The 22,854-nt window shown below is 45.8% G+C and overlaps 1 protein-coding gene across 2 annotated transcripts; it reads right to left on the reverse strand.

Moving 5' to 3' along the window:
- Positions 1-13,675: 13,675 nt before the first annotated feature.
- On the reverse strand, positions 13,676-22,743 carry LOC124679474 (pentatricopeptide repeat-containing protein At2g41720). Of its 2 annotated transcripts, XM_047215222.1 has the most exons (11): positions 22,639-22,743; positions 21,749-21,921; positions 21,491-21,596; positions 19,568-20,677; positions 19,387-19,492; positions 19,112-19,316; positions 18,255-18,387; positions 17,504-17,608; positions 16,982-17,102; positions 13,955-14,100; positions 13,676-13,883 (listed from the first exon to the last, which is right to left on the reverse strand). In XM_047215222.1, the coding sequence occupies exons 2-10, from the start codon at positions 21,868-21,870 to the stop codon at positions 14,075-14,077; spliced, it is 2,034 nt and encodes a 677-aa protein (XP_047071178.1). In that variant the 5' UTR covers positions 21,871-21,921; positions 22,639-22,743; the 3' UTR covers positions 13,676-13,883; positions 13,955-14,074. The 2 variants fall into 2 exon arrangements, with proteins under 2 accessions (XP_047071178.1, XP_047071179.1); XM_047215223.1 differs by lacking the exon at positions 22,639-22,743 and having other exon boundaries at positions 21,464-21,596; positions 21,749-21,766.
- Positions 22,744-22,854: the final 111 nt, after the last annotated feature.

Here is a 22,854-nt window from a genome sequence, read left to right on the forward strand (position 1 = left end):
TCTATGCAGTATGTTGTAAATAGAGTTTTCACAGGATAATTGTAATGGTGAAGTAGTCGAAATTTTTTATTGGAATCCTCCATGATTTTTGCTGGAAATATCTAGAGGAGGAGGTCACTGGAGAGGGCCTCCGCTGACAGTGTAACATGGAGAGGAACACCAATGTAAGTTTTGCAATGTATTTTTTTGTTGGAAATGTGGATGCTTTTTGTGGGAAACATCTATGCAGTATGTTGTAAAGGGATTTTTCATAGGAAATTTGTAATGGTGAAGTACCCGAATTTTTTGTTGGAATCCTCCATGATTTGTGCTGAAAATATCTATTGTTTGAAATTGATCCCGCACGGAGAACTATAATGTTGGAATTTGATGTAATCTATAAGTTTTTTTTTTGTTAAAAAGTTATGAAATTATTGTTGAAAATTGTGGTACTAATTGTTGTTAATCATCCTCTAATGTTCAAAGAGTTTTTTATGACTGGATTCATGTTAGATCTGTTACTTATTTTTATTAAAAATCGTGAAATCTTTTGTTGTAATTTAATCTCTATTATTGTTGCAAAGAGATTTTTCAGGTGTGATTAATGTTGTCTTTTGTTAGTACCTTTTGTTGGAAACTGTGGGAATTTTTGTTGTAAATTAATCTCTAATATTGTTGTAAACCGATTTTCAGGTGTGATTAATGTTGTCTTTTGTTAGTACCTTTTGTTGGAAACTGTGGGAATTTTTGTTGTAAATTAATCTCTAATATTGTTGTAAAGAGATTTTCAGATATGCTTAATGTTGGCTTTTGTTACTATTTTTTGTTGGAAACTGTGGAAATTCTTATTGTGAATTAATCTCTAATTTTGTTGTGAAGATATTTTTCAGATGTGATTAATGTTGGATTTTTTGAATTTTTTTTTGGAAACTTGGGAAAAATTTGTTGTAAATTAATCTCTAGTATTTTGTTGTAAAGAGAGTTTTGGGATGTGAATCAATTTATATGCAGGGAAGAGCCAACATAGTTGGCGGTGTCAGGAATCAGAGGTAAGGAACCGTGGGTGGGGGTGACGTCTCTAGAAAGCGATGTTTCTAAACCAGGTGGGGCAACTGAAAGCGACGTTTCCACCAGGAGCATCCAACGGTCATATGGGGGCCATCCGACGACGCGGGGGCGACCGATTTTTCCCCCAAATCGGTCGGCCGACCCCTCAGGATACTTGTGTTCTGTTTGGCTCTGGGAGCCTTGAGAGTTTTTGCTTTGATAAACTCTCTTCCACTCACCTATCATCTGTTTTTCCATGGAAGATAAAATAAAGGGAAGTGATGGGCGTCGGCCGACCGATTTGGGGGGAAAATCGGTCGGCCCCGCGCCGTCGGATGGGAACCGGCTCCTCTAACGTGATGAAGAGAAGTCAGGCCCTGACTTTGCTTCAGCAAACAAACATTTTCCTTCCAAAAAAAATATTTAAGAAAGGAAATTCCTTTAAAATGATGTCTGTTCATTCAACATTCGTGAAGGAATTTCAGTCAAACTGATTTCTAAACTAATTGGAGTTGCCACAGTATACAAATTTTGGTTAAATTGGTATCAAAGTCATTTAGGGTGTGTTTGGTTTGAGCCCAAACTAGCCCAACCAAAATTTTGGCATGACCAAAACGAGGGCATGACCAAAATTTTGGTAAGCTGTTATTGTTTGGTTTGTAGCCATTGTAACCGCCAAAATTTTGGCAAAATTGCTATGCTTCCACTTGGTTTGGAGCCAACGGAGTTGGTAAAATTAGAGCATCTCTAATCGTGTCTCCTAAACCGTCCTTTAAAGGGATTTGAAGCGCGTCGCACGTTTGACCACTCTCAGCCGCGCGCCCACGACCCTTTTCCATCCGGCGCGGCTCAATACGGTGTCTGGCGTCTCTAGTCTATCCTCGCTACGCCGGGAAAGCTGTGGGGCGCCGGACGCAACGAAAGTGATGCGGCGAGTGGCAGGCCAGCTATGTCAGCCACGCAAAGAAATTCCATTTCTCCCACCACTTCCCTCCCTCCCGCCACTTCTTTCATTTCTCCCTCCCGTCGCCTTTTCTCCTCCTAGACCGTCGCCGCCACGCATAGACATGCCGCTGAAAAACCCCTAAGAGCCCGGATGGGGGTGGCTTAGAGGAGATGCCGGGGGCGGCGACGGACCGGCGCAGGCCGAGATTGGATAGAGAGGTGCGCTGAGGCGGTCGCGGGAGGCGGCTGCGGGGGCGGAACGGGTGTGGAGCGCGGCGGCTTCCCCCCTCCTCTCCAACGAGCGGCAGCGACAACTTCTTCCCTGAAATCTCCGGCGACGTCCATCTCCTCTTCTCTTCATTCCGACAGGGAGAGTATAGGCCTACAACGTACTCCAAACATCATTGAGTACATAATAGTAGTTATACTTATAGTACGAGGTACGTTGGATGCCTTATGTGTTAAAGATGATTAATTACATGGCCACTTTGCACGAGATCAATCAGATAGAATAGCTGCGACGATGCTACGCTTCCGTCAAAAAAAATTCGGCCCGTAGTCGATCCATCTAGCTGATCGATTCTCTTTGATAAGAACAAGCTAGATCAGCATACGAACAGCGAGGGAGAGGCCATGGGCGACGCCAAAGTTTTGGCGAGCGTTTTCCGCGCCCTCCGCGCGCCCATGAATTGGCGAGAATTACACAGGGGCGTCCTGGGGTGGGCTGGGCGAGCCAAATAATTGGTGCTAGTCCAAACGGTAGCCAAATCTTGCGGGCAAGCCAATTTTTTGGTATGGCCAGCGTTGGCTCCAAACCAAACGTACCCTTAGTTTCAGACAGAGGAGGTGCAGAGCGGGAGACTAGCCGTCGGCGACGAAAACACGGCGGCGTGGATGACTAGCTGCCGGCAACGAAGGTGCGGACGGCGGCACGGCGACACGACGACACGGACGATCACCATCGCTCACGGTGCAGACACCAGCACAGCGGCGAGCCAACTAAGACGCGGAGGCGCGTTCGAGTTTACATGCGCCGAGACCGGCAAGCCATCGGCAACGAGTCGAACTGACGCTGGTGCTAGCCGCTGAGCTTGGAAGTTTCTTTTTTTTTCTTTTGGGAGAGAAAGATTCCTTAAGCTGGTTATGCGCATTCCCCCCCCCCCCCCCGCGTCCGTCTCTATCCTCGCTACAATACCTGAGGGAGAGCTTATCCTTCCCGGGCCAAACCGAAGCTGACCTCGGCCGGCGGAGGGGCGGCGCCGGGCTCTTCTCTGTAGATAGTAGGGTTAGATTTTGGCTAGATGCCATTAGTTTAGGTGCAGCTCCGGATCTGTTCGGCGAGATCTGGAGGCTAGGGTTCTTCCTCCTCTTGGCTCAGGTCCCATGGTCGGAGCTGGGAACGGCGGCGGAGGCCACTGCACGCCTAAATAACTTCGCTGGAAGCTTCCTTTTGCAGGTTCAGTCTTCTTCTGATGTATTCCCCTCTCTGGCCGGCCGAGGTGGCGGGGGGATTTGGGAGTGTACAGCAGCGGCTGTTCCGGCGACGGCGTTCCGAGCGGCAGGACCATCTCTGGCCGGCCATGGAGGCGAGGGGAGGTGGGGTTGTGGTTCTTGCTCGCCCAAGCCAGCTTGGAGGCGGGCTGTTCTTGCCTTTGTCCTTCGGTGTCCTTCCTCCCTTCTTCCTCTGGACAGCCATGGTGGCGAGGGGAGATCTAGAGGAGAGGAGGTGCAGAGAGCAGAGGCTCGGCAGCACTGGGCTACCCTGAAGCTCGATCTGCAGCGGTTCACAAGCGGCGGCGTGTTCTCCTAGCCTGGCGACGAATCTGCTTAAAGCTGCGACTCGCCCCGTTAGCTGTTGTATTTCTTTCAACTTTGTTGGCTTTCTCATAGTAACGATGGCCTGTATTTTTTCGGGATTAGCTTCAATCCCCCTTGCTGATACTAAGAACCCGAGAAGTTCTCCTGCGGGAACTCCAAAAGAGCACTTTGTCGGGTTCAGCTTGAGGCAGAATTTGTCGAGGTTGTCGAATGTTTCCTTCAAATCTTCGATCAAAGTCGACCCTTTCTTTGATGTTATTACGACATCGTCGATGTAGACTTGTACATTTTTTCCGATCTGTGTTGCTAGGCACTTCTGCATCATCCGCTGATATGTTGCTCCCGCGTTTTTCAGACCAAAGGGCATTGTTTTGTAGCAAAACACGCCATAAGGTGTGATGAACGCTGTCTTGGCTTCATCTTCTTCTTTTAGTCTGATCTGGTTATAACCAGAATATGCGTCCAAGAAGGAAAGACATTCGCATCCTGCCGTGGAGTCGATGATTTGATCGATCCTTGGGAGGGGAAAGTGATCCTTGGGACAATGTTTATTGAGACACGTGAAGTCGACGCACATGCGAAGGACTATTGTGTGTTTCTTCGGCACCATCACTGGGTTAGCTACCCATGTGGCTTCTGTAGATATTTCTCTGATGAAACCGGCGTCTTTGAGTCGATCTATCTCTGATAACATTGCTTTGCGGCTAGGTTCCGAAAAGCGTCGTAAAGGCTGCTTGACTGGTCTTGCGAGAGGATCCAAATTGAGGTGGTGCTCGGCGAGTTCCTCGGGTACTCCTGGCATGTCAGCTGGACACCATGCGAAGATTTTCCAGTGCTCACGGAGGAACTCGACGAGCGCGCTTTCCTATGCGACATCCATGTTTGCGGCTATGGACGTCGTTTTCTTAGGATCTGTCGGGTGGATCTGTACCTCTTTTGAATCCTTGTTTGTGTTGAAAGTCGGCTCCTTAGAAGATCTCCCTACCTCTGGCAGTACATCATAATCGGTGAACCGTGGCGCCGCATATTCTGCTTGCATCCCGAAGGTTTCTGACAGTCGATGAAAATCCTTGTCGCATTTATCAGATAACGCGAAACTTCCTTTGATTGTGATAGGTCCCTTAGGCCCAGGCAACCTCCACAACAGATATGTATAATGCGGCACTGCCATGAACCTGGCATACGCTGGTCGTCCCAACAAGGCGTGATATTGCGACGGGAAATCCACCACTTCGAACTCCAGATTCTCTATCCTGTAGTTTTCTCGGGTTCCAAACTGAACGTCGAGGTTGATCTTGCCCAATGGGTAACTTGGCTTCTCTGGTGTAATCCCGTGGAAACGTGTATCAGTTGGTTTCAAGTTTGCTAGGGATATGTTCATCTTCCTCAATGTATCTGCATACATGAGGTTTAAGCTGCTGCCGCCATCTATGAAGACTCTCGACACATCAAAACCAGCGATTACTGCGGGTAAGATGAGTGCTGATTGTCCTGGTCGAGGAACTTGCTGCGGATGATCTGCAATTGTGAAGCCGATGTCTTGCCCCGACCAATTTAGGTATTCGACTGTTGGTGGAGGCATCTTCTCTGCCATGAACACTTGTCGCGAGATTACCTTCTGCGCCCTGTTTGATGGCCTGGCTTTCTGAATCATCGAGACCGCACCATTAGAGTTGGGGTCAACATATGGAGGTGGATGTGGTGCTGCCGCAATTCTAAGCTGATGCCGATTTTCGTCCGTAATTGCGGGAGGAGGTGGAAGGTGAATCTCGCTCCTTGGCTCCCGAGGGTTTCTGTTATTTGCTTGGGCATTTGCAATTCCTGCGGCTCGCAACATTGCCTGGAAATTTCTGCAATCTTTCTGGAGATGTCCTGACTGCCTCTTTCCATTGTTGTCGAGGTAAAAGTGCATTTGACACGGACCGTTCATCATCTCCTCGGGAGATACATAAGGTCTTTGAATCCTTGGTCCACTATTTTGCCTGTTGCCGCGAAAATCACCTCTATTCTCGCCTTGTTGCTCGTTGCTCCTTTGATAATCATCTCGACTATTTCCTCCAGGATTTCCCCGAAAACCAGCCGATATATGGCCGGGAGCATCGTTGTTGTAGAACTGGCGAGAAAATCGCCTTCTATTTTGATAATTTCGACCACGATCCTCTTCTGGCGACCTGTGTCGCTTGTTGTATATTGCGTCTTCTCCATCTGCCCATTTATTGGCTATCTCCATGAGTGCTGATATGGTCTTAGGGTTAGTTCTCCCTAAGTCCTCGATGAAATCTGCTCGGCGGACTCCTGCCACGAACGCATCTATTGCCCTCTCGTCGGATATATCTTCTGCCGAGTTTTTTATAATGTTCCATCGCTGTATATACTTCCTCATCGACTCGTCGTGTTTTTGTCGGCATGCCCTCAGCTCTTCCAACGATGCAGGTTTCTTGCAGGTGGATCGGAAGTTTTTCACGAAGATGTTCTCAAAGTTATCCCAGCTGTCGATGGAATTTAGGGGGAGTTTCTTTATCCAAGATCTCGCGGCACCACTTAGGTGGACTTGGATACTTTGCATAGCTGTTGCTCTGGTTCCTCCTACCAGTTTTACCATCTCGAGATAATCCACGAGCCAATCCTCGGGATCTTGCAGGCCGTCGAACTTCTTGAAATTCTCGGGTAACTTGAACCCTTTCGGTACTCGAGTTTTGCGAACTCTTCTCGTAAAGCATGGGAGTCCACACATATCTTCATCGGCAAGCTCTGGCGAGTGCTGACGCTCCCTTCTTTCTTGTCGCGCTCTGTCCACCCTTACTTGGACTGCTGTGTCTCTTGCCCCACTTGTTCTTGGTGGGTCTTGAACTGCTGCGGTGTGTCGTGGACTATTTTGCCTAGGATTTTCTTCGGGAGGCGTTGTTGCAAACGCTGTTCCCATAACTCCTACTCCAGCCATTGCCATATTGAACAATGGTTCTCTCGGGTCTCCAGGAGGTGGTCTGGATGCGAGGATGTAAGCTTGTGTTGCCATGTAACCTGCTTCTGGCGTTTTTGGGATGATATTTCCCCGTTCGTCGATCGACATAAAGGACATGTCGAGATTTTGGATTATACTTCCTCTTTCTGCTTCCGGTATGTTTTGCAGCCGAGACATTGCTCTCCTCCGAGCTTCTCTGTGACTATCTCCCGTAGTTCCTGAAAGGCGACTTAACTCTGCTCGGCGTCCGCTTGATGCGAAGCCGCTTCTTTCCTCCTATTCGGGGATGTCGTCTGTTTTTCTAACTCTCTGCTTACTCGAGCAAGTCTATATTGATATGCTTGAAGTTCCTGTACAGTAGCAGTGGTGGTCATAGGTTCTGAACCATCCATGGCTTTCGCAGCCCTATCCCACGCTTCTTGCGGGAGCTGTACTCTTGCGCGAGTTGAGGATCCAGGATATTTAGTGCCTAAGCCATGTCTGAGATCAGCGGGATCGACGTATGGATTTCCCAATTCGTCGAAAGCCTCTGACGTTTGCGGTTCTGATGTGCCTGCCCCTTCTACCACATAGATCTGATGATATTTTGCGCATTGATTTTTATCGAGATTGGTGACACCATCATATACGAGTGGTGAAGACCTTTCCGATGGCAGCAGACTTGTCGATGAAGTTGAAGCTGTCGACGCTGTCGGAGTCGCTGCTTATAAAGGAGTCCGCAGACGACTCGAAGGATGTGTTGCTGAAGATCTTGGCGAGCTTTCCGCTTGCCTTGTTGTCGACGAAGTATGGCGACGAAAACTCCTCGTCACTCGACGAAAAGTTAGAGTCGACCGCTGAAAATTTCGACGAGATCGGAACTTCGAGACGGTAGGATCCTTCCTTGTTGACGCCAAATCGGAATTCTCCGAACGTCATGATGATGGGCTCCTCCAGATAGGCACATGCATCCATACGGGAGGGCGGGTGAGGAATAAAATTGAATAGATCAGTTTTTCCCTTGTTACCTCGATCCATCGCGTTGCTTGCTGTTGACGATGTCGAAGATCTTGAACGTGCCATCGAGATCAGCTCCTTGCAACCTCTAATTCCCACAGACGGCGCCAATTGACAAAGGATTAACTTGTCAATGCCTACAAATTGTAGACTAGGGTTTTGCTAGAAGTAGAGGGCAAGTAGATCTCGAAGGTTTAGGCGGAAAGTACTCGACGATTACGAAAGCTAGGGTTATGTTGACAATCGATTCGATCCTCTCTTTGTCCCTCGACTCCCCCTTATATAGGAGGTGGAGCCGAGGGTTTTCGTTTTGTACAAGTTACAGAGTCCGGGACGGTTTCTAACTCACCCCGCCAGATTACAAATAACACTTCCTATTACAACTCTAGCTTTCCTTAATATATCTTGGACTCCCGAATCTTCTTATTCTTCGGATAGTGGGCCTTCAGTAAACTCCGGGTACTATCTTCGGCAGGCCCATTTGGGATGCCTATGTCAGCTGCCGCTATCTCCGGTCAAAGAGGCCTCGCCGTTCCTCGGCAGCTACTGCTCCGGGGAGTTTCTACTTCCCCCACACCTTAGGGCTGTGGAGGAAGATCTGCAATCACAGCTCGGTGATCCATCCCGTCGACGAACCAAGTGGCGTAGTCCCGGCTTCGTTGACGGCGACCGTAGTCTGCGATTGATTCGATGTTGCGGTGGAGAAGAAGGATCGGATTGCTTTTTATTTTTTCATTCCGAGGTCCTTTTTGTAATTCCCCAGGACTCCTGTGCTATTCCATGTAAAGCCAAGGTCCTGTATGTAATGTTAGAGCATCTCCAGTCGCGTCCCCCAAACCGTCCCCCAAACTGCGCCGGATCGAGCGTTTGGGGGACGTGTTTTGTTCGTGCCGCGTTTGGGGGACGTCGCTCCCCAGCCGCGTCCCCCAAACGCCGCCCCAATCAGAAATTCAAATAGATGCATTCAAAAGAGATCGTTCCCGCCGATTCGTCGCGATCGAGTAGCGGCGATCGATCAAAGTACTTGGGCGCGCGATCATATTACAGACCGGTGGTGCATGCAAATTAGAAAAAGGGGAAGGGGTTGGTCGACGGCGTCGTGTCCTGAGTCGACGCAGGCCCGTCGAGCACGACGACCTCGTCGTGATCTGCCTGTTCCTGTGCATGGTGTGTCTGCTCCGTCGCCGACGCAGAGGCCGACGCAGGTGTAGCCGTAGAAGACGCGTCAGCCTGCTCTTGCTGCGCTTCCGCTGCCGCTGCCAGGGCCGCCGCGTCCGCCGCCGCCATTTTGGCTTCGATGTCGTCGAGGATCTGGCCTTTGAAGAAGTTGGGCGCCGCTCGCGTCCGGGGAGACATTCATGGACGTACTCCATGGGCTCGCGTTGGTGGCGGCGATACACCCGGCCATTACGTGCTGGTGCTGGTGCGCCGCCTGAGCCTTCTTCTCCAGCTCCACCGCCCTCCGTCCTTTCCGCTCCGCCGTCGATAGCTTCCGGCGCAGGCAATTTTGCTGCCATTGATCTTCGGTCATTCCTTCAGGCTTCTTCTTCGTAGCCGGCGCCTTCCGCGGCTTCGCGAACGGCGCTTTCGCCCCTTTCATCGCATTGCCCGGCGCCTTCTTGGCCGCTTTCTTCGCCATCTTTTTGGGGGCTGTCGGCGGCGCCATGGAATGGGGAGAGGGTAGCGGCGGCGGGTGGACGGCGGGAGGGAGAAAGAAATCGGCGGGATAGGAGAAATGAATCGGCGGCGGGATATGTTTTGGGAGGCCTGTGCGCGGCGGTATAGGCGCGATTTGGCGGGAGCGGCGCGATTTGGCGGGAGTGTGAGACGAATTTTCCCTGTGCCGCTGACGGGTCGGGCCCGCATCGGTTGGCCTCGCTTTCGTTGTGTCCGGCGTCCCCGGAGCGTCCCCTGTGGGACGGGGACGGGCTCGGGGCGCCGGACACCGTATCGGGCCGCGCCGGACAAAAATGGGCTTTGGGAGACGCGGCTGAAACTCTTTTTTTGTCCGGCGCGCCCCAAATCTCTTTGGGGGACGGTTTGGGGGACGCGACTGGAGATGCTCTTACCCACCGAGTAATGGAGCTTCTCTTTCCCTGTTAAAAAAAAGATTCCTTTTTTTTTTTTTTGAGGAAAAGAGAAAGATTCCATGTGCCAAAGCGAAGTCAGCACCTGACTTCTCTTCTCCACGTTAGAGGAGCCCGTTTCCCAAACAAGGCCCAAGGGTAGATAAAAACACCCTTGAGACTCGCAGCACGCAGGCAAAACATCCGAACGTGGCCGTTTTTTCAGGAGTGAGGGCATCTCCAACGGGGCGACCCATCCCGCGCCCGCGCGTCCGGATGGGTCGAAACGGACAAAACCGCGGCCCAGCGCGCGGACCCATCCCTAAAACGGATGGCAGCGGTGTCCGGGACGACCCAAATCCGGCCCAAATCTTGGATGAGTTTGCGTGGCCGCGGACGCGAAAGGCTGGTCGCTCGCGTCCTCCCCTTGTTTGCCCTTGGCCCGCCTGTCTGCCTCCCAAAACAGAGTCCCCTCGCACACATCTCCCACCGCTCCGCCGCCACCCACGGACCGGCGATTTGGGAGCGGCGTCGACGCCGGCAAGCAGGGCGGAAGCATAGGTCGAGGCCCCGCGCTGCTTTTGCCGCGTCGTAGCAGAGTCGGAGGACGCCGCCGCCGACGCTTTTGTCCTCTCACCGTCGCGACACCTCCCGCCGTTCGCAGCTGCGCCGTTTCCGCCGGAGGTGAGCTCTCCTGCACCGTGTTTCCAGACCGCAAGTCGGCTGAGACGGCCGTGCCTGCAGGTCCCTACGGAAGCATTTGGATCGCCTCCGCATGCGAGCTGTTCGTTGAAATGGTCGAACTAAAATGTGTCCCTTTTCAGATCATGGTGGACAGCGACGACGAATACTTCTTCAAGAACTTCATCGACACGTCGTCAGAAGAGGAGTCCGACGACGACTTTTTCACGGATGTTGCGCTGCTCATCCACGAGCACATTGTCTCACAGATCCCCGTGTACCGGGGGTCCTTGCTGGGGCGCGCGGCCGCCTTGGACCGCAAAAGAGAACGCGGCCACGACCAGCTCTACAACGACTACTTCCTACCCACTCCATTGTTCACGCCGGCCTTGTTTCGCCGTCGTTTTCGGATGTCCATACCGCTGTTCCGCCGGAAAATGGATGGCGTCAAGATCTACGACGACTACTTCTGTGCGAAAGTGGATGCAATTGGCAAGGTAGGCCTCTCTTCGTACCAGAAATGCACGGCAGCGATTAGGATGTTCGCATATGGCGTTGCCGGTGATTTCGTAGATGAGTACACGCGCATGAGTGAGTCAACCGGCTTGGAAGCGATGTACAAGTTCTGCAGAGCAGTCGGTTCGTTCGGAGAACAGTACCTCCGGCAACCTACTGCAGAGGACACAGCTCGTCTGTTGTCAATCAACGCTTCTAGAGGGTTTCCTAGGATGCTTGGCAGCATAGACTGCATGCACTGGGAGTGGAAGAACTGCCCCTTTGGTTGGCAGGGGGCATACAGCGGCCATTCTGAGGGGTGCACAGTCATTCTTGAAATTGTTGCTTCACATGACACATGGATTTGGCACTCATTCTTCGGAATGGCTGGCCCGCACAATGACATCAATGTGTTGCAGCGCTCTCCGGTGTTTGATAGGCTAGCGTACGGTCAGTCCCCTGATGTGGATTTTGAGATCAATGGCCACCACTACACCAAGGGGTACTACCTTGCTGATGGTATCTATCAACCTTGGGCTACACTCGTGAAGACAATCCGAAACCCCAACTCAGAGCAGGAGGCAAGGTTTGCCAAAGAGCAGGAGGCAGCCCGGAAAGATGTCGAGTGGGCGTTTGGCATCCCCCAAGCTCGTTGGGCTATCGTCAGACACCCTGCCAGAGTCTGGAATGTGCAAACTCTGTGGGAGGTGATGACCGCTTGTGTAATCATGCATAACATGATTGTTGAGGTAGAGCGGGATGATTCACTCTTTGATAATGAGTGGGATGGCCGGGGAGAGTTGGTTACTCCTCAAGGTGGTGGTCCGGCATCATTCTAGGACATTCTTCATGCGCACCATGAAATTCGAGATCTAGCTGTACACAACCAGCTTCAGGCTGATTTGGTCGAGCACATGTGGCAACATGTAGCAACAATGCTGCAAACAACAATGATGAAGGAAATCCGGAAGCCTAGAACAATTGTATCGTTTTTTCATTTTATTTGAATAATACTTTATCTTTGATTACGTGGACAATGTAATGTGTAATACATTTTGAGCATTTAAACTATTTTATATATTTTCTATAATTTATTTTGCATTTTTCTAGTGAATTTACAGGAAAAACCGCGCGTTCGTTTGGGTCGCTCGGTTCGAGATGCCCTGAATCCCAAACCGATCCAACCAAATACCTACACGTCAGTCCGTATGGTTTCTGTAACCCTAACACGTCGGTAAGTCTAGCATTATTGATAAAACAAGGGGAAACGATCCGACTGTGCCGTTTTAGAGCTAGGGCTACATGTAGCGCGTTTAAAAAAATTCAAAAATGGTATTTCATAGTTCTAAAAAATTACGATTTTTTTAGAGGTAGACAATAATGTACTCTACCACGAAGAAAAATACCAATCCGAAAGACTGACTATTTTTGTGCTGTGCGTAATTCACAAAATTGTGGATCTGAAGTACTGAAAAACAGATTTGAAACCTCCAATATTTGTGAGATTTTTTTTATTTTAGTGTAGCCCAGAATACAACGTTTTTCATCCTGAGATTTTGCAAGTGGTAGAGTATATTGGCTACATCTAGAAAAAAAAATCAGATTTTTTAAAACTTTATATTGTCAAATTCGAATTTTGAAAAAAAGAGCTATGTGGAGTTTTCCAAAACGATCGATCCCCATGTAAGGTTCATTACATGATGCATAGCAGCTTGCTAAAAGGAAAACTTCAAACGGAAACTGAGCTACACGTAGCCATTTATTTTTAAACACTCATAATTTGTATTTCATAATTCTGTAATATAATATGCCAGGTTGCACGCCTGCCAAGCACAACGTTCTTCGTCTTCAGTCAAGATCTTAATTGAGAACGGTCAGGCAAAGCAGCTGATCGTCGGCAATCACCTTAGGATAGAGGCCACATAAGTTAGTTCCTAGGGCACGCATGGTTTTTCCTAGGCAACATATATTTGTTGAAGTGTAATATAATATGGTTATTTATAATCTACTATATCACCATAATGCTAAAATAAACAAAATTGGGCAGAACAAATGGGATTAACATAATCCACCATAATGCCAAGCACATACATATATTTACTTAAATTATAATTCTAAATGCAAAACACATTTATTTTTATCTAAATTAGTAGTGTAAACTGTCATGGTGACTACACAAATAAGTATTTTCTATTTGTGGCTGTTGTGCATTAAGCCTAGAAGGAAATTGAGTATAAAATGAATTTATATAAGTACAAGAAAGAAACATTTAGTTTGGATTTAACCAAAGGGAAGATAAAGTGCGACTCAATGGCTGAACAAAAAGTAACAAAACATGCATACAAAGCAATGGCAAAAACCAACAAGTTGTGCCGGGTGTGATGCTGGATAGAAACGAAGTGAAGCGAACTGCACTAGGCCAGGATTGGACCGGTACTTGTCAAGTACTTCTACTCCGTTCAGAAATAAGTGTCACAGATTTGTCTAGATTTGCATACATCTACACACTACAACACGTCTAAATACATGGGAATCTGAACGGAGGGAATACTTGTCAAGGTAGAAGCAATCTGGAGCAGAGTTTCCCTGATGTAGCAGCTATCGTGAGGTATTTGCTGAGAGAAACAAAGTGAAGTATAATGCAGGATTTGACCAGTACTTGTCGAGCACGTATGAGATAGACAGATAGTTAGAAGCAATATAATATATTCAACCCTGCCGAAGTCAAGCGAGTTTTCACTGATGTAGCAGCAACAGTGAAAGACTAGGTATCCCCCTTTTCTTTCTTGGATGCTGATATGCGATCATCTTCCTAGATGCTCTTGTACTATTATGACGGCGTCAGATTGTGGGCTGGGGCACCTAGCTGGGCTATACTCAGACATTAACTTGACCTAACAAAACAACAGTAATGTCAGTTCTGATTAGCAGAAAAACCACTTAGATCTACAAATTCCAATCTCACCTTGATAATCTTTGTGGAGGTCCTGAGAGCAAACTCTATTATCATTTATGGTCAGTGATGTCCACATATTTCGCGATGGATTTGCTTCACATTACAGACATGCATTTATATGTCTGAAACTCATGTTATCTTCTCTCTCAAGGCATCTGGTGATTCAATTCAAACTTAAATAAAAGCGCAATGCTCAACATAAGTCACTTGGACAAATAGAAACACGCAAGCTCAGTTCATGCTGTATGCACAAGGATCACATGTCAAATAAGGTAACTTTGATCAATTAGTTCTTTTTTTGTTAATACAAGTATGTTGAGCACATCGCTGTGACGGTGCAAGGGATGACGGCAGGGTTCCAGAAACTGGCACTGCAGGTAACCAGATCTAAGCCAGAAAACGGAATAACAAGTTTTTCTCTTGTGGGATTTACTCCAGAATCATGTTCTCAGAAATTTCAAGTGTGGTGACTTTTTTTTTTCAGATGGAACTTTTTTTCCCATTAACCATACTGCGCAGCAAGATCGCTGGCAACCAATAACTGGGCAAAGGTAGGAACTTGACCCGGCCATACGGCTTGGGGCTCCGAGACCATCTTTGCACCAAAGGTTGCTAAAGCGTCAACCACCTTATTACAAGATCTAGGACAGTACGAAATTGAAAAGTAGCTAAGATTTAAAAATGCCAAAGCCTTTAGCTCCCGAAAAAGAACACCATTCGGAGTCAGATCCTGCTCATTTCAATTCACTGCTTGAACGAGAAGTTAGGCATCAGTTGCCACTTGAATCTTGAGTATACTGCTTTGCTGGGCAAAAGACAAGGCCTGAATGCATCCTGTTTAGGAACAGTTTCAGTCAGGCGTGTGTCGCCGGCGGAGCTCGGCGTGTGTCGCTGAGGAAGAAGATGGAGGCATGGCAATGTCAGCGCGGCGGCGACCGCGATGGTGGGAACAGCGTGGACTCGGGCGCAAGGGGGCGGCGCGGCAGGTCCTACAACTGCGAAGTTCGTGGCCACTTCTCCCGTGACTGCCGACAGCCGAGGAAGGAGAAGGCGCTTCTCACCGACGTCGACAACGAGCCGACGCTTCTGTAGGTCACGGTTTAGGGGGAGAATGTTAGCAAATAAACCGCGAAGAGTGTGTCCGTTGTGTGCATGTGTCGCGGCGCCGTGCGAGTCAGGCTCGCTTTGGAGCCCGCCGCGTAGGTCACGGTTTAGGTTTGGTGATATCAATTCTCACATGGATCCTCAAATATTCTCCCATAGCCCAATCATCATCTCCAACTTCCACATCCATTGATGCTCCCACTTTTTTGCCAATTGACTCCCCTGTGGACCTGTTCATCATGCCCAAAGGTAGACGGAAAGACTCGCATCAAGATCGGAATTGAATCAAAAGCATACTCGTCAATTGTTTTCATCGGGTCGAACTCCTCTAGAACTATCAGATCATTATTCATCTTCCATGGACCTTCATAAACTGCCTTCCTCTTAGCCAAAGCTTGCAGGAAAGTGATCAAGAAAATGTTACTCCCCATTCTCTTGCATTGGATCCCCTTCAAAGGACACCAGATCTGACCCAAGGCAGCCTCCATTCCTTCCGTATGCACTGGCTTTTCAGACAAAACCTTCCCCATCGCTTGTGCCTCCAAGGCTCCAACTCAGCCTTCTTTCCCGCCGACCAGTGAAACCTGACCCCCTTTTGCTCCTCTTCTGACAACCGAAGATTTTTCAGCATTCCCTCCATCTTCTCCATGATCATACCACACCCACACCAAAAAACCTGTTTCTTCTAGGTTATGTGTATTAGAATCGCAAGCCCTAGAATTTGATAAGGGCTTATGGTGTTAGGACCAGGAAACTTTGTGGACAGAAGACCGAAAGGATCCTAAAACCTAGCAGCAGATGTCTGTAGCCTCAGCCGGAAGAAATCCAGAGGACTAGGACGCAAAGACGGAAGGCCTAGAGATGAGGGACAACGACGACCGAAACTCGATCGCCTCACGATCGCCAGAGTAAAAACCGGAAACCGTCACCTTAGGACTGAACATATGCTAGATGCATATATATGTCTATTTCAATTGCTAATGATTGCAATAATACATGTGAACTGAAGGTCGCAAAACAAATTGGGTAACATTGAGGCTTACAGTAGTCTTGCCTCCATTGGGTAACATTGAGCCCTCTGTCCAAACCCTTGTCTCCATGATCAAGGACGAGGCCAATCTATGGGCTAGAGCAGGCGCAAAAGGGCTTAGAGTAGTCTTGCCTTCCACCTGGGATGTGCACTAAGTTAGCCTACATCTTGTTGTATCCCGCCTCCTAGGAGGTTGTAAATCATACTCTTCCTTTTCAATGAAATGAAACGCAAAGGTCCTTTGCGTTTTCTCGAAAAAACATTGAGGCTTACAGGTTGGCACTTCTCAGTTTCTTGAAAGCTGGATGACGGTAATATTATTTCCTGATCAATTTATTCAAATGCCATGTGTCCACATTTCATGCAGGACATGATTGGAGTATTGGCAGGGTAAGTTAAAATCACACTAACACCCCTATGCAGGCTGTTTCACTTACAAGAGTAACTAGACACACTTCATGGGCAATGAAGGAGAATATGAGATGATGGAAGATTTAAAGGCCGGGAATACAATAAAATGAAGTAGAAGGCGCAGAACTCAGTAGTCTCTGAATTTCTTTCAAATGTCATTCTATTCTGTCAGATAGATCACTTCCCTAACTAAATGACTCAATGTTTTATGTTTTTGAATATCTGAATTACTTGAATATCCGAAAAAGATGTCACTTACCAGAAAACACAAGAAAATGACGTCTGTGTAAATGAAAAGGCCGAATAAAAAGAACAATAATAATTGAAGTACTAACCAATCACACATTCATCAAGGTCAGCAAGGAAAAATTGAAAAATATGAAAGAGGTTATCACATGATAAAAAATTATACTCCCTCCGGCCCTAAATACATTTAGGGCCGGAGGGAGTGCATACTTCTTCTGCTAAAGTTAAGAGTAGAAATATCATACTTATTTTTTCTTGCATAAGAGAGACGTAATCCATACTATTGTCCCTCCACATATATGGAAGAACACTTTGATACATGTATAGTGTTGGCCTGACCCCAGCGTCCTCCATCCATTGTAAAACCTACATGTGCCAAAAAGGAGAGGAATAATTAAGTTTCGCACCCACAAACAACTAGCATTTTTTTGATAAAACTTCCAATCAAATTAGCATTTTATTGGGACTATATGGTTTGCTGGAGGCAGAAGTCAATCAAGCAAAAACGTAAGGTAAAATCGTTCATTTGACACAGTTTAAATCACCACAACATGACATATTGGTGCAGATTTTACAACAAACAAAATAACACAGGTCAACACGGTAATTTTGTTGAAGTTCTTGTTCCAAAAAAAAAAGCTATATCAGTAAAGTCATCATGCTGACAGACTACAGTTATCAAATTGAATCTAACAGATATGGAAGTCAACTCTCATCCATAAGTTATACAGCTCCCTAGTGAATGCTAGTGATTACCCCCTTTTTACCTCAATGTACTTTCTCCATTTCCCAACAGCTAATAGATTTCTCAGCAGAACCGTATAAGTAGAAAGACCCAGAACAGAGCAAGAATTCACCATCTTGTAGAACAGCTGCATGAGGGAAAATACAAATAAACAATCTTAGTCCCGTCCTTCAAAGAACTCAAGATTTATGTGAAACTGGAAACTTATCGACAATTTAAGCATCTCTACTGAAATTTATTTTCCACGAATGCACTGTATAGATCTGTTTCCTCAATGTATTTTCATGAAAGAAAAGGTGGTTGTTTGATAGTCTTAAAACGAGAAAAGTTGCTACTATTTTATTCTTCTTAACCATTAAACCATTTTACTTGGTCTGGGAATGGCAGGAATATATTATATAGGTTATGTATGGAAATGTGGAACTATACCTAGGTAATGTGCATTGTTACTTGGGCGTTCAATTAAAAAAAAAAATTAGCAGCGCAGAGGGAATATTGACATACCAAAACAGAAAGTCATCATACAGGAGTAGTTCCTCTTAAATAACACACAGAAAAATATTAAATGATTCTATGTTTGAGGAAAAATATTGACTGCTGTCAATGGCATAACTACCAAGTAACAAGTACTGACTTTCATTCATATAACAGCAGATTGATAGTCCAGTAACGAAATCAAATACTGATGATTTATGTACATACATTGTATAGCGCAGTCAGAAATAACAAAAGGAGTTCTGAATCAGCAGCTATATAGTGGAGACCAAATATACCTTCATCATGCTCTCTGTCTTCCCACATTTTCCAAGAAAATTTAGGAGATGGTTTAGTGTCCCAACGGAAATGGATGAGAGTGACGAATCCAAATATTCAACTATTTCACTTGCTGTTTCCCAATCTCCTAGCCTGTTATACGGAAGCGACAGATAAATAAACAAGCAAAGACAGCTAAAAAATATTGTGCATCAAAGATGCGTGAAAAGCTTGTACAACAAATTAACACAAGATACGTTCATGGGCATATGAAATTAGTCGATGTTCAGCACTGGGAAAAACAAATAATACCACAGGTTTAGCACAAATAACATTCCATGATTGCTTACTAAAGGTGTTGAGACTCGCTTTGTAAATTGCAAAACCCAGCAATGCCAAGTGAACGGAAAATGTTACCGTATTACCATCTGAGCTAAATAAGCAAACAAACAAACAAACAAACGAAGCTTATCCAATAACCCCAGGCAACCAACACACCAAATCGGCAATTGAAGAAACTGAGCTAACACAAAGTAGAGAGAACCCGCTCACATGGTGTATATTTGGCATTTTTACCATATTGTAAATTTGGCATGGTTGCTCAAAAGAAAAGCAGGCCTACTTGCGACTTACTAGAATAATAACCTGATAAACAAACATGATAATTTAAAAGTTCAGCTGTTCATGAGTATATATATGTAACGCCACCTTAAGTTTCTGCCACTAAATCCACAAACAACATGGCATTAGTCCAAAGCCCAAATGTACATAGAGCAAGTTAATTACCATAATAGCAGAGGGCAAGCACTTTTCAGGTAATAAACCTAGCTACGAATTCAGAACTGCTTGTTCAACTTAAGACAGTAGATACACATACATGCTGCATGAAGCTATTATCTCAAAATAAGCCTTTTGGTTTAATGGGATGCATTTTTCCTTCATGAATTCCATCAATTGAAGGACCCTTTCATGTTGGCTTCCATTATTCAATGCTTCCATGAGGGCTGAGCATATAATGGCATCTGGCTGTATAGCATTTCCTTCCATCTCTTTGAATAGGTCCCACGCACTCCTCCAACTCCCTTATGATCCAAAAAAATACATGAGCAGTTCTATTTGGTTAAATGTTATTGCAACCTAAAAGGGTCTTACCATCATCACTATAGGCTTGAATCATTGCAGTATATGTCAAAACATCAGGGAAGCAGCCGGATTCTTTCATTGAGCTAAAAGTTGATTCTGCTTCAGTTAGTTTGCCCTGTACGAGTATTGTCATTAGCATAGCAACCCTTTAGAGATAGCTAGACAGATAATAAAAGCAACACTCACTTACCTGTTTGACATATGAACAAATCAAGGACGAGTAGACCTCCTTGGTTAATGGAATTCTCAAGTCGACCATGTCTTCAAAAAATTTAAGAGATTCTGCATATTTTCCCAATTTACACAATCCACTGATGAGTATATTGTAAGTTACACTATCTGGATTGACATTGCTGGCCATCATTGATGCATACAACTCCAAAGCTTTCTCGTAATCTCCAAAACTTAAATAGCTTCCAATGCCTGAGTTGTAAGCAACTATATTAAGTTCAATGCCTCGACATTTCGCTGCTTCAAGAACTGTGCCAATTTTTGTTATTTGCCTGCAGCGGCCGCAGGCAGTCAACAGAGTACTTATTGAAACAACATCTGGTGGAATGCCATCCTTCTCCATTTCATGCAGCAAACTAATGGCCTCCTTCAACATCCCAGCCGATCCATAAGCATCAATAAGTGCATTGTAACTAATTTTATTTGGCTTGCATGAGTTCTTCCTCATCTCATTAAAGGCCTCCCTAGCCTTCTCAGGCTGTCCAGACCTACCATAGGCATTCAGTAAAGTGGTATAGGAAACTACATCAGGTCGTAAACCATTTTGTTTCAGTAGCTTGAACACTCTCAGGGCCTCAGTATGCATTCCATGTGAGGCGTAAGCACCCAAAAGTGCATTATATGACACAGTATTGGGTTTAACTCCTTCAGCAATCATCATATCAAAGACTGCCTTGCAATTGTCCACTTGCCCACAAACATAATAAGAATGCATAATGCTAGTGTATGTAACAACATCTGGAGGACACTGTGTTCTTTTATCCCTCATCGAGTTTAATATTTCAATAGCTTCCCCATACTGTCCAACTTTCACGAGGCAGTGGATGACAATATTCAATGTGAAAGTATCTGGGGTGATATTTGCTCCTTTCATCATCTCAAAGTAAGCTATGGCTTTTGAATACTGAAATCCATTCTTCAAAGCAGATAATACAATATTGTGCGTAATCAAGTCTGGCCCCACACCATTTCTTGTCATCTTCTTACAAAGTTCCAAAGATTTTTTCCAGTTACCAGCAGCACCACATGCATTTATCACATTATTATACGTAGTCCGGCTAGGAGGTATCTTCAGGAAGAACAGATGAATAAATTAATAACGCAACTACGACAGTGTTAATTTTTCTAGAATTCGTAATTGTCAAAGTGGTTGCCAGAGCTATGTAGAATATATGTACCAAGACATGCATTTCATTTTATGGTGATCTTATTGATGTTGATCCCTTTCACTGGTAGCTCATTACTATTTGCTAGTGCTGCAGTGGAAAATTGCAGGTATCTGGCACTGACTGCTTAGCAGACAAGTACTAGCATAGCCATTACTGTGTCCTCAGACAGGGAAAACAGTTGAACATAAAATTCATACTTCAGACAAAAATGCAAATGGGATTCTAAGTGAAATACTAGCCTAACATAAGCAATGAGTTCACACTGCAACAGGTGCGTAGAGATAACGTGCATCCCAATAACCCTACATAGTAATACAGTGGCCAGCCAGCACTAGTACATCGTTGTGAATGATACTAAGGATATATGTGGATTAGTACTATGATGGTTTTAGTCTCCTAGGCAGGGCCAAATATGGATACTAGGAGTATGAGTATAACACTGTAAACAAAAAAATAGAGTGCTACTTATGTATACATATCGTCAGCAATCTATCTACAAACATAACATTACTGGTGCCACCCAGGTGATATTGTATATAGAAAAAAAAGGCTTAAACATCTATCGCTTAACATAACAAGAATAGAATTAAATGCCATAGTTTGGAATGTACAACTCGAAACAACTAAAACACATATGGCCACTAATATTCAAGAAAACAGAGCATTCAGAACACAATGATTATTACATCTGTGGATCAAAGAACAATACTAACAGCAGCACGAAGCATATCATCCATAATGTTGATGGCCCAGCGCCATTGACCAGCCCGAGCATGCACATGGATTAGAGAGTTGAATATGTCAGCATCTGGAGTGCACCTGCAAATATTGTTAGGTCAAAAAGTCACTGATACAATAGTCCAAAAATGTCATATGATCTGTACATAGAGTGATCGAAATAAGTAACATGAGAACTGTTGCGAGTTGTTGACTTTTTGGTGCAAATAAAGGGTAGCTAAATAAAATCTTACCGCCATTCTTGCATCTCAAAGAAGAGGCCACGTGCTTGATCAACCAGATTGTGTCTGGCATGTAATCGTATCATCATACCGTAAATGTCATTACGAGCACAGTAATTCTCCTGGTTTTTCATCCAGCGGAACACATGTACAGCGTGTTGCAAGGACCCGGCAAATGTGATTTCCTACATGTTGTATAAACTATGTAAGTGCTTTATGACAGTGGATTTACAGAGGTTGGGAGGTATATTAAAAAAAAATACTTGTGACTTGTGTAGGTTCAGTAGTTACAGCGTCCTAAGGGACACTGCAGCACACTGTCTGGTAAGAAGCAAGGTATATATTGTATATAAATGGTAAATAACTAATGACTGTTTCCATGAAATAAATAATCAGAATTTGGGAATTATCGGAAAAACTACAAAACAAACACAATGCCATGAGAAACCAATGGGGAAAAATCTAAGATTGCAAAGGATCAACAAAGAATACTGAAAATCAATAGCTACTACCACAATTTGATAGAACTAGCTAATAGATGCAAGGAAGGACATGGAGTGAAACTTAGAAAAACTGCTCACTTGACCAATGGAATGGAACTAGAAAATAATACAAGATCTGAATGCTTGAATTAGGCTGTGATAAAATACCTAGATGGCCAGATTACTATATTATTTGTCCAAAACAGACAGTAAATTAGCTTGGTGCACTCCCATACAGACATGTTCGAGACACCCTAATGGCCAACAGGTGCAATGGTCGCAGCATTTTCTTTCATCTACACCTATATAATAAACCAAATGGATGCCGGGCAACTCATTTCATCGAACACATAGAAGAAAGACAGCACAGAGAGTCAGACACAGACTAATTTCATCGAACACATTGACTAGGTGGCTCACACGAATAAGGAGCGGGAAGTTACGGCGCGCGAAGCGCCCGGCCCAGCAGTTGAGCACGGCGTCGACGGCATGGGCGTCGGCTGGCGGGAGCGCGAGCACGCGCGCGGCAACTTGGGACACTTTCCAGTCCCGTTGCCACCGGCTCCCCTCTACGCGTAGGCGGTGCCGCGAGGGAAGCGCGTCGGCGCCGACGCCGTCCACCTCGACCCGGGCGGT

Source organism: Lolium rigidum, chromosome 7 (assembly GCF_022539505.1).
Source record: "Lolium rigidum isolate FL_2022 chromosome 7, APGP_CSIRO_Lrig_0.1, whole genome shotgun sequence".
Classification (NCBI taxonomy): domain Eukaryota; kingdom Viridiplantae; phylum Streptophyta; class Magnoliopsida; order Poales; family Poaceae; genus Lolium; species Lolium rigidum.

Bases quoted from the DNA above. Each gene is read 5' to 3' on its own strand.
- LOC124679474 (XM_047215222.1), bottom strand. From the start codon at position 21,870: ATGAAAAACCAGGAGAATTACTGTGCTCGTAATGACATTTACGGTATG. The intron at 19,493-19,567 runs GTAAGTGAGTGT...ATACTCGTACAG, and splicing joins TTTGTTCATATGTCAAACAG to GGCAAACTAACTGAAGCAGA. The intron at 18,388-19,111 runs GTATGTGTATCT...TCCGTATAACAG, and splicing joins ATAATAGCTTCATGCAGCAT to GCTAGGAGATTGGGAAACAG.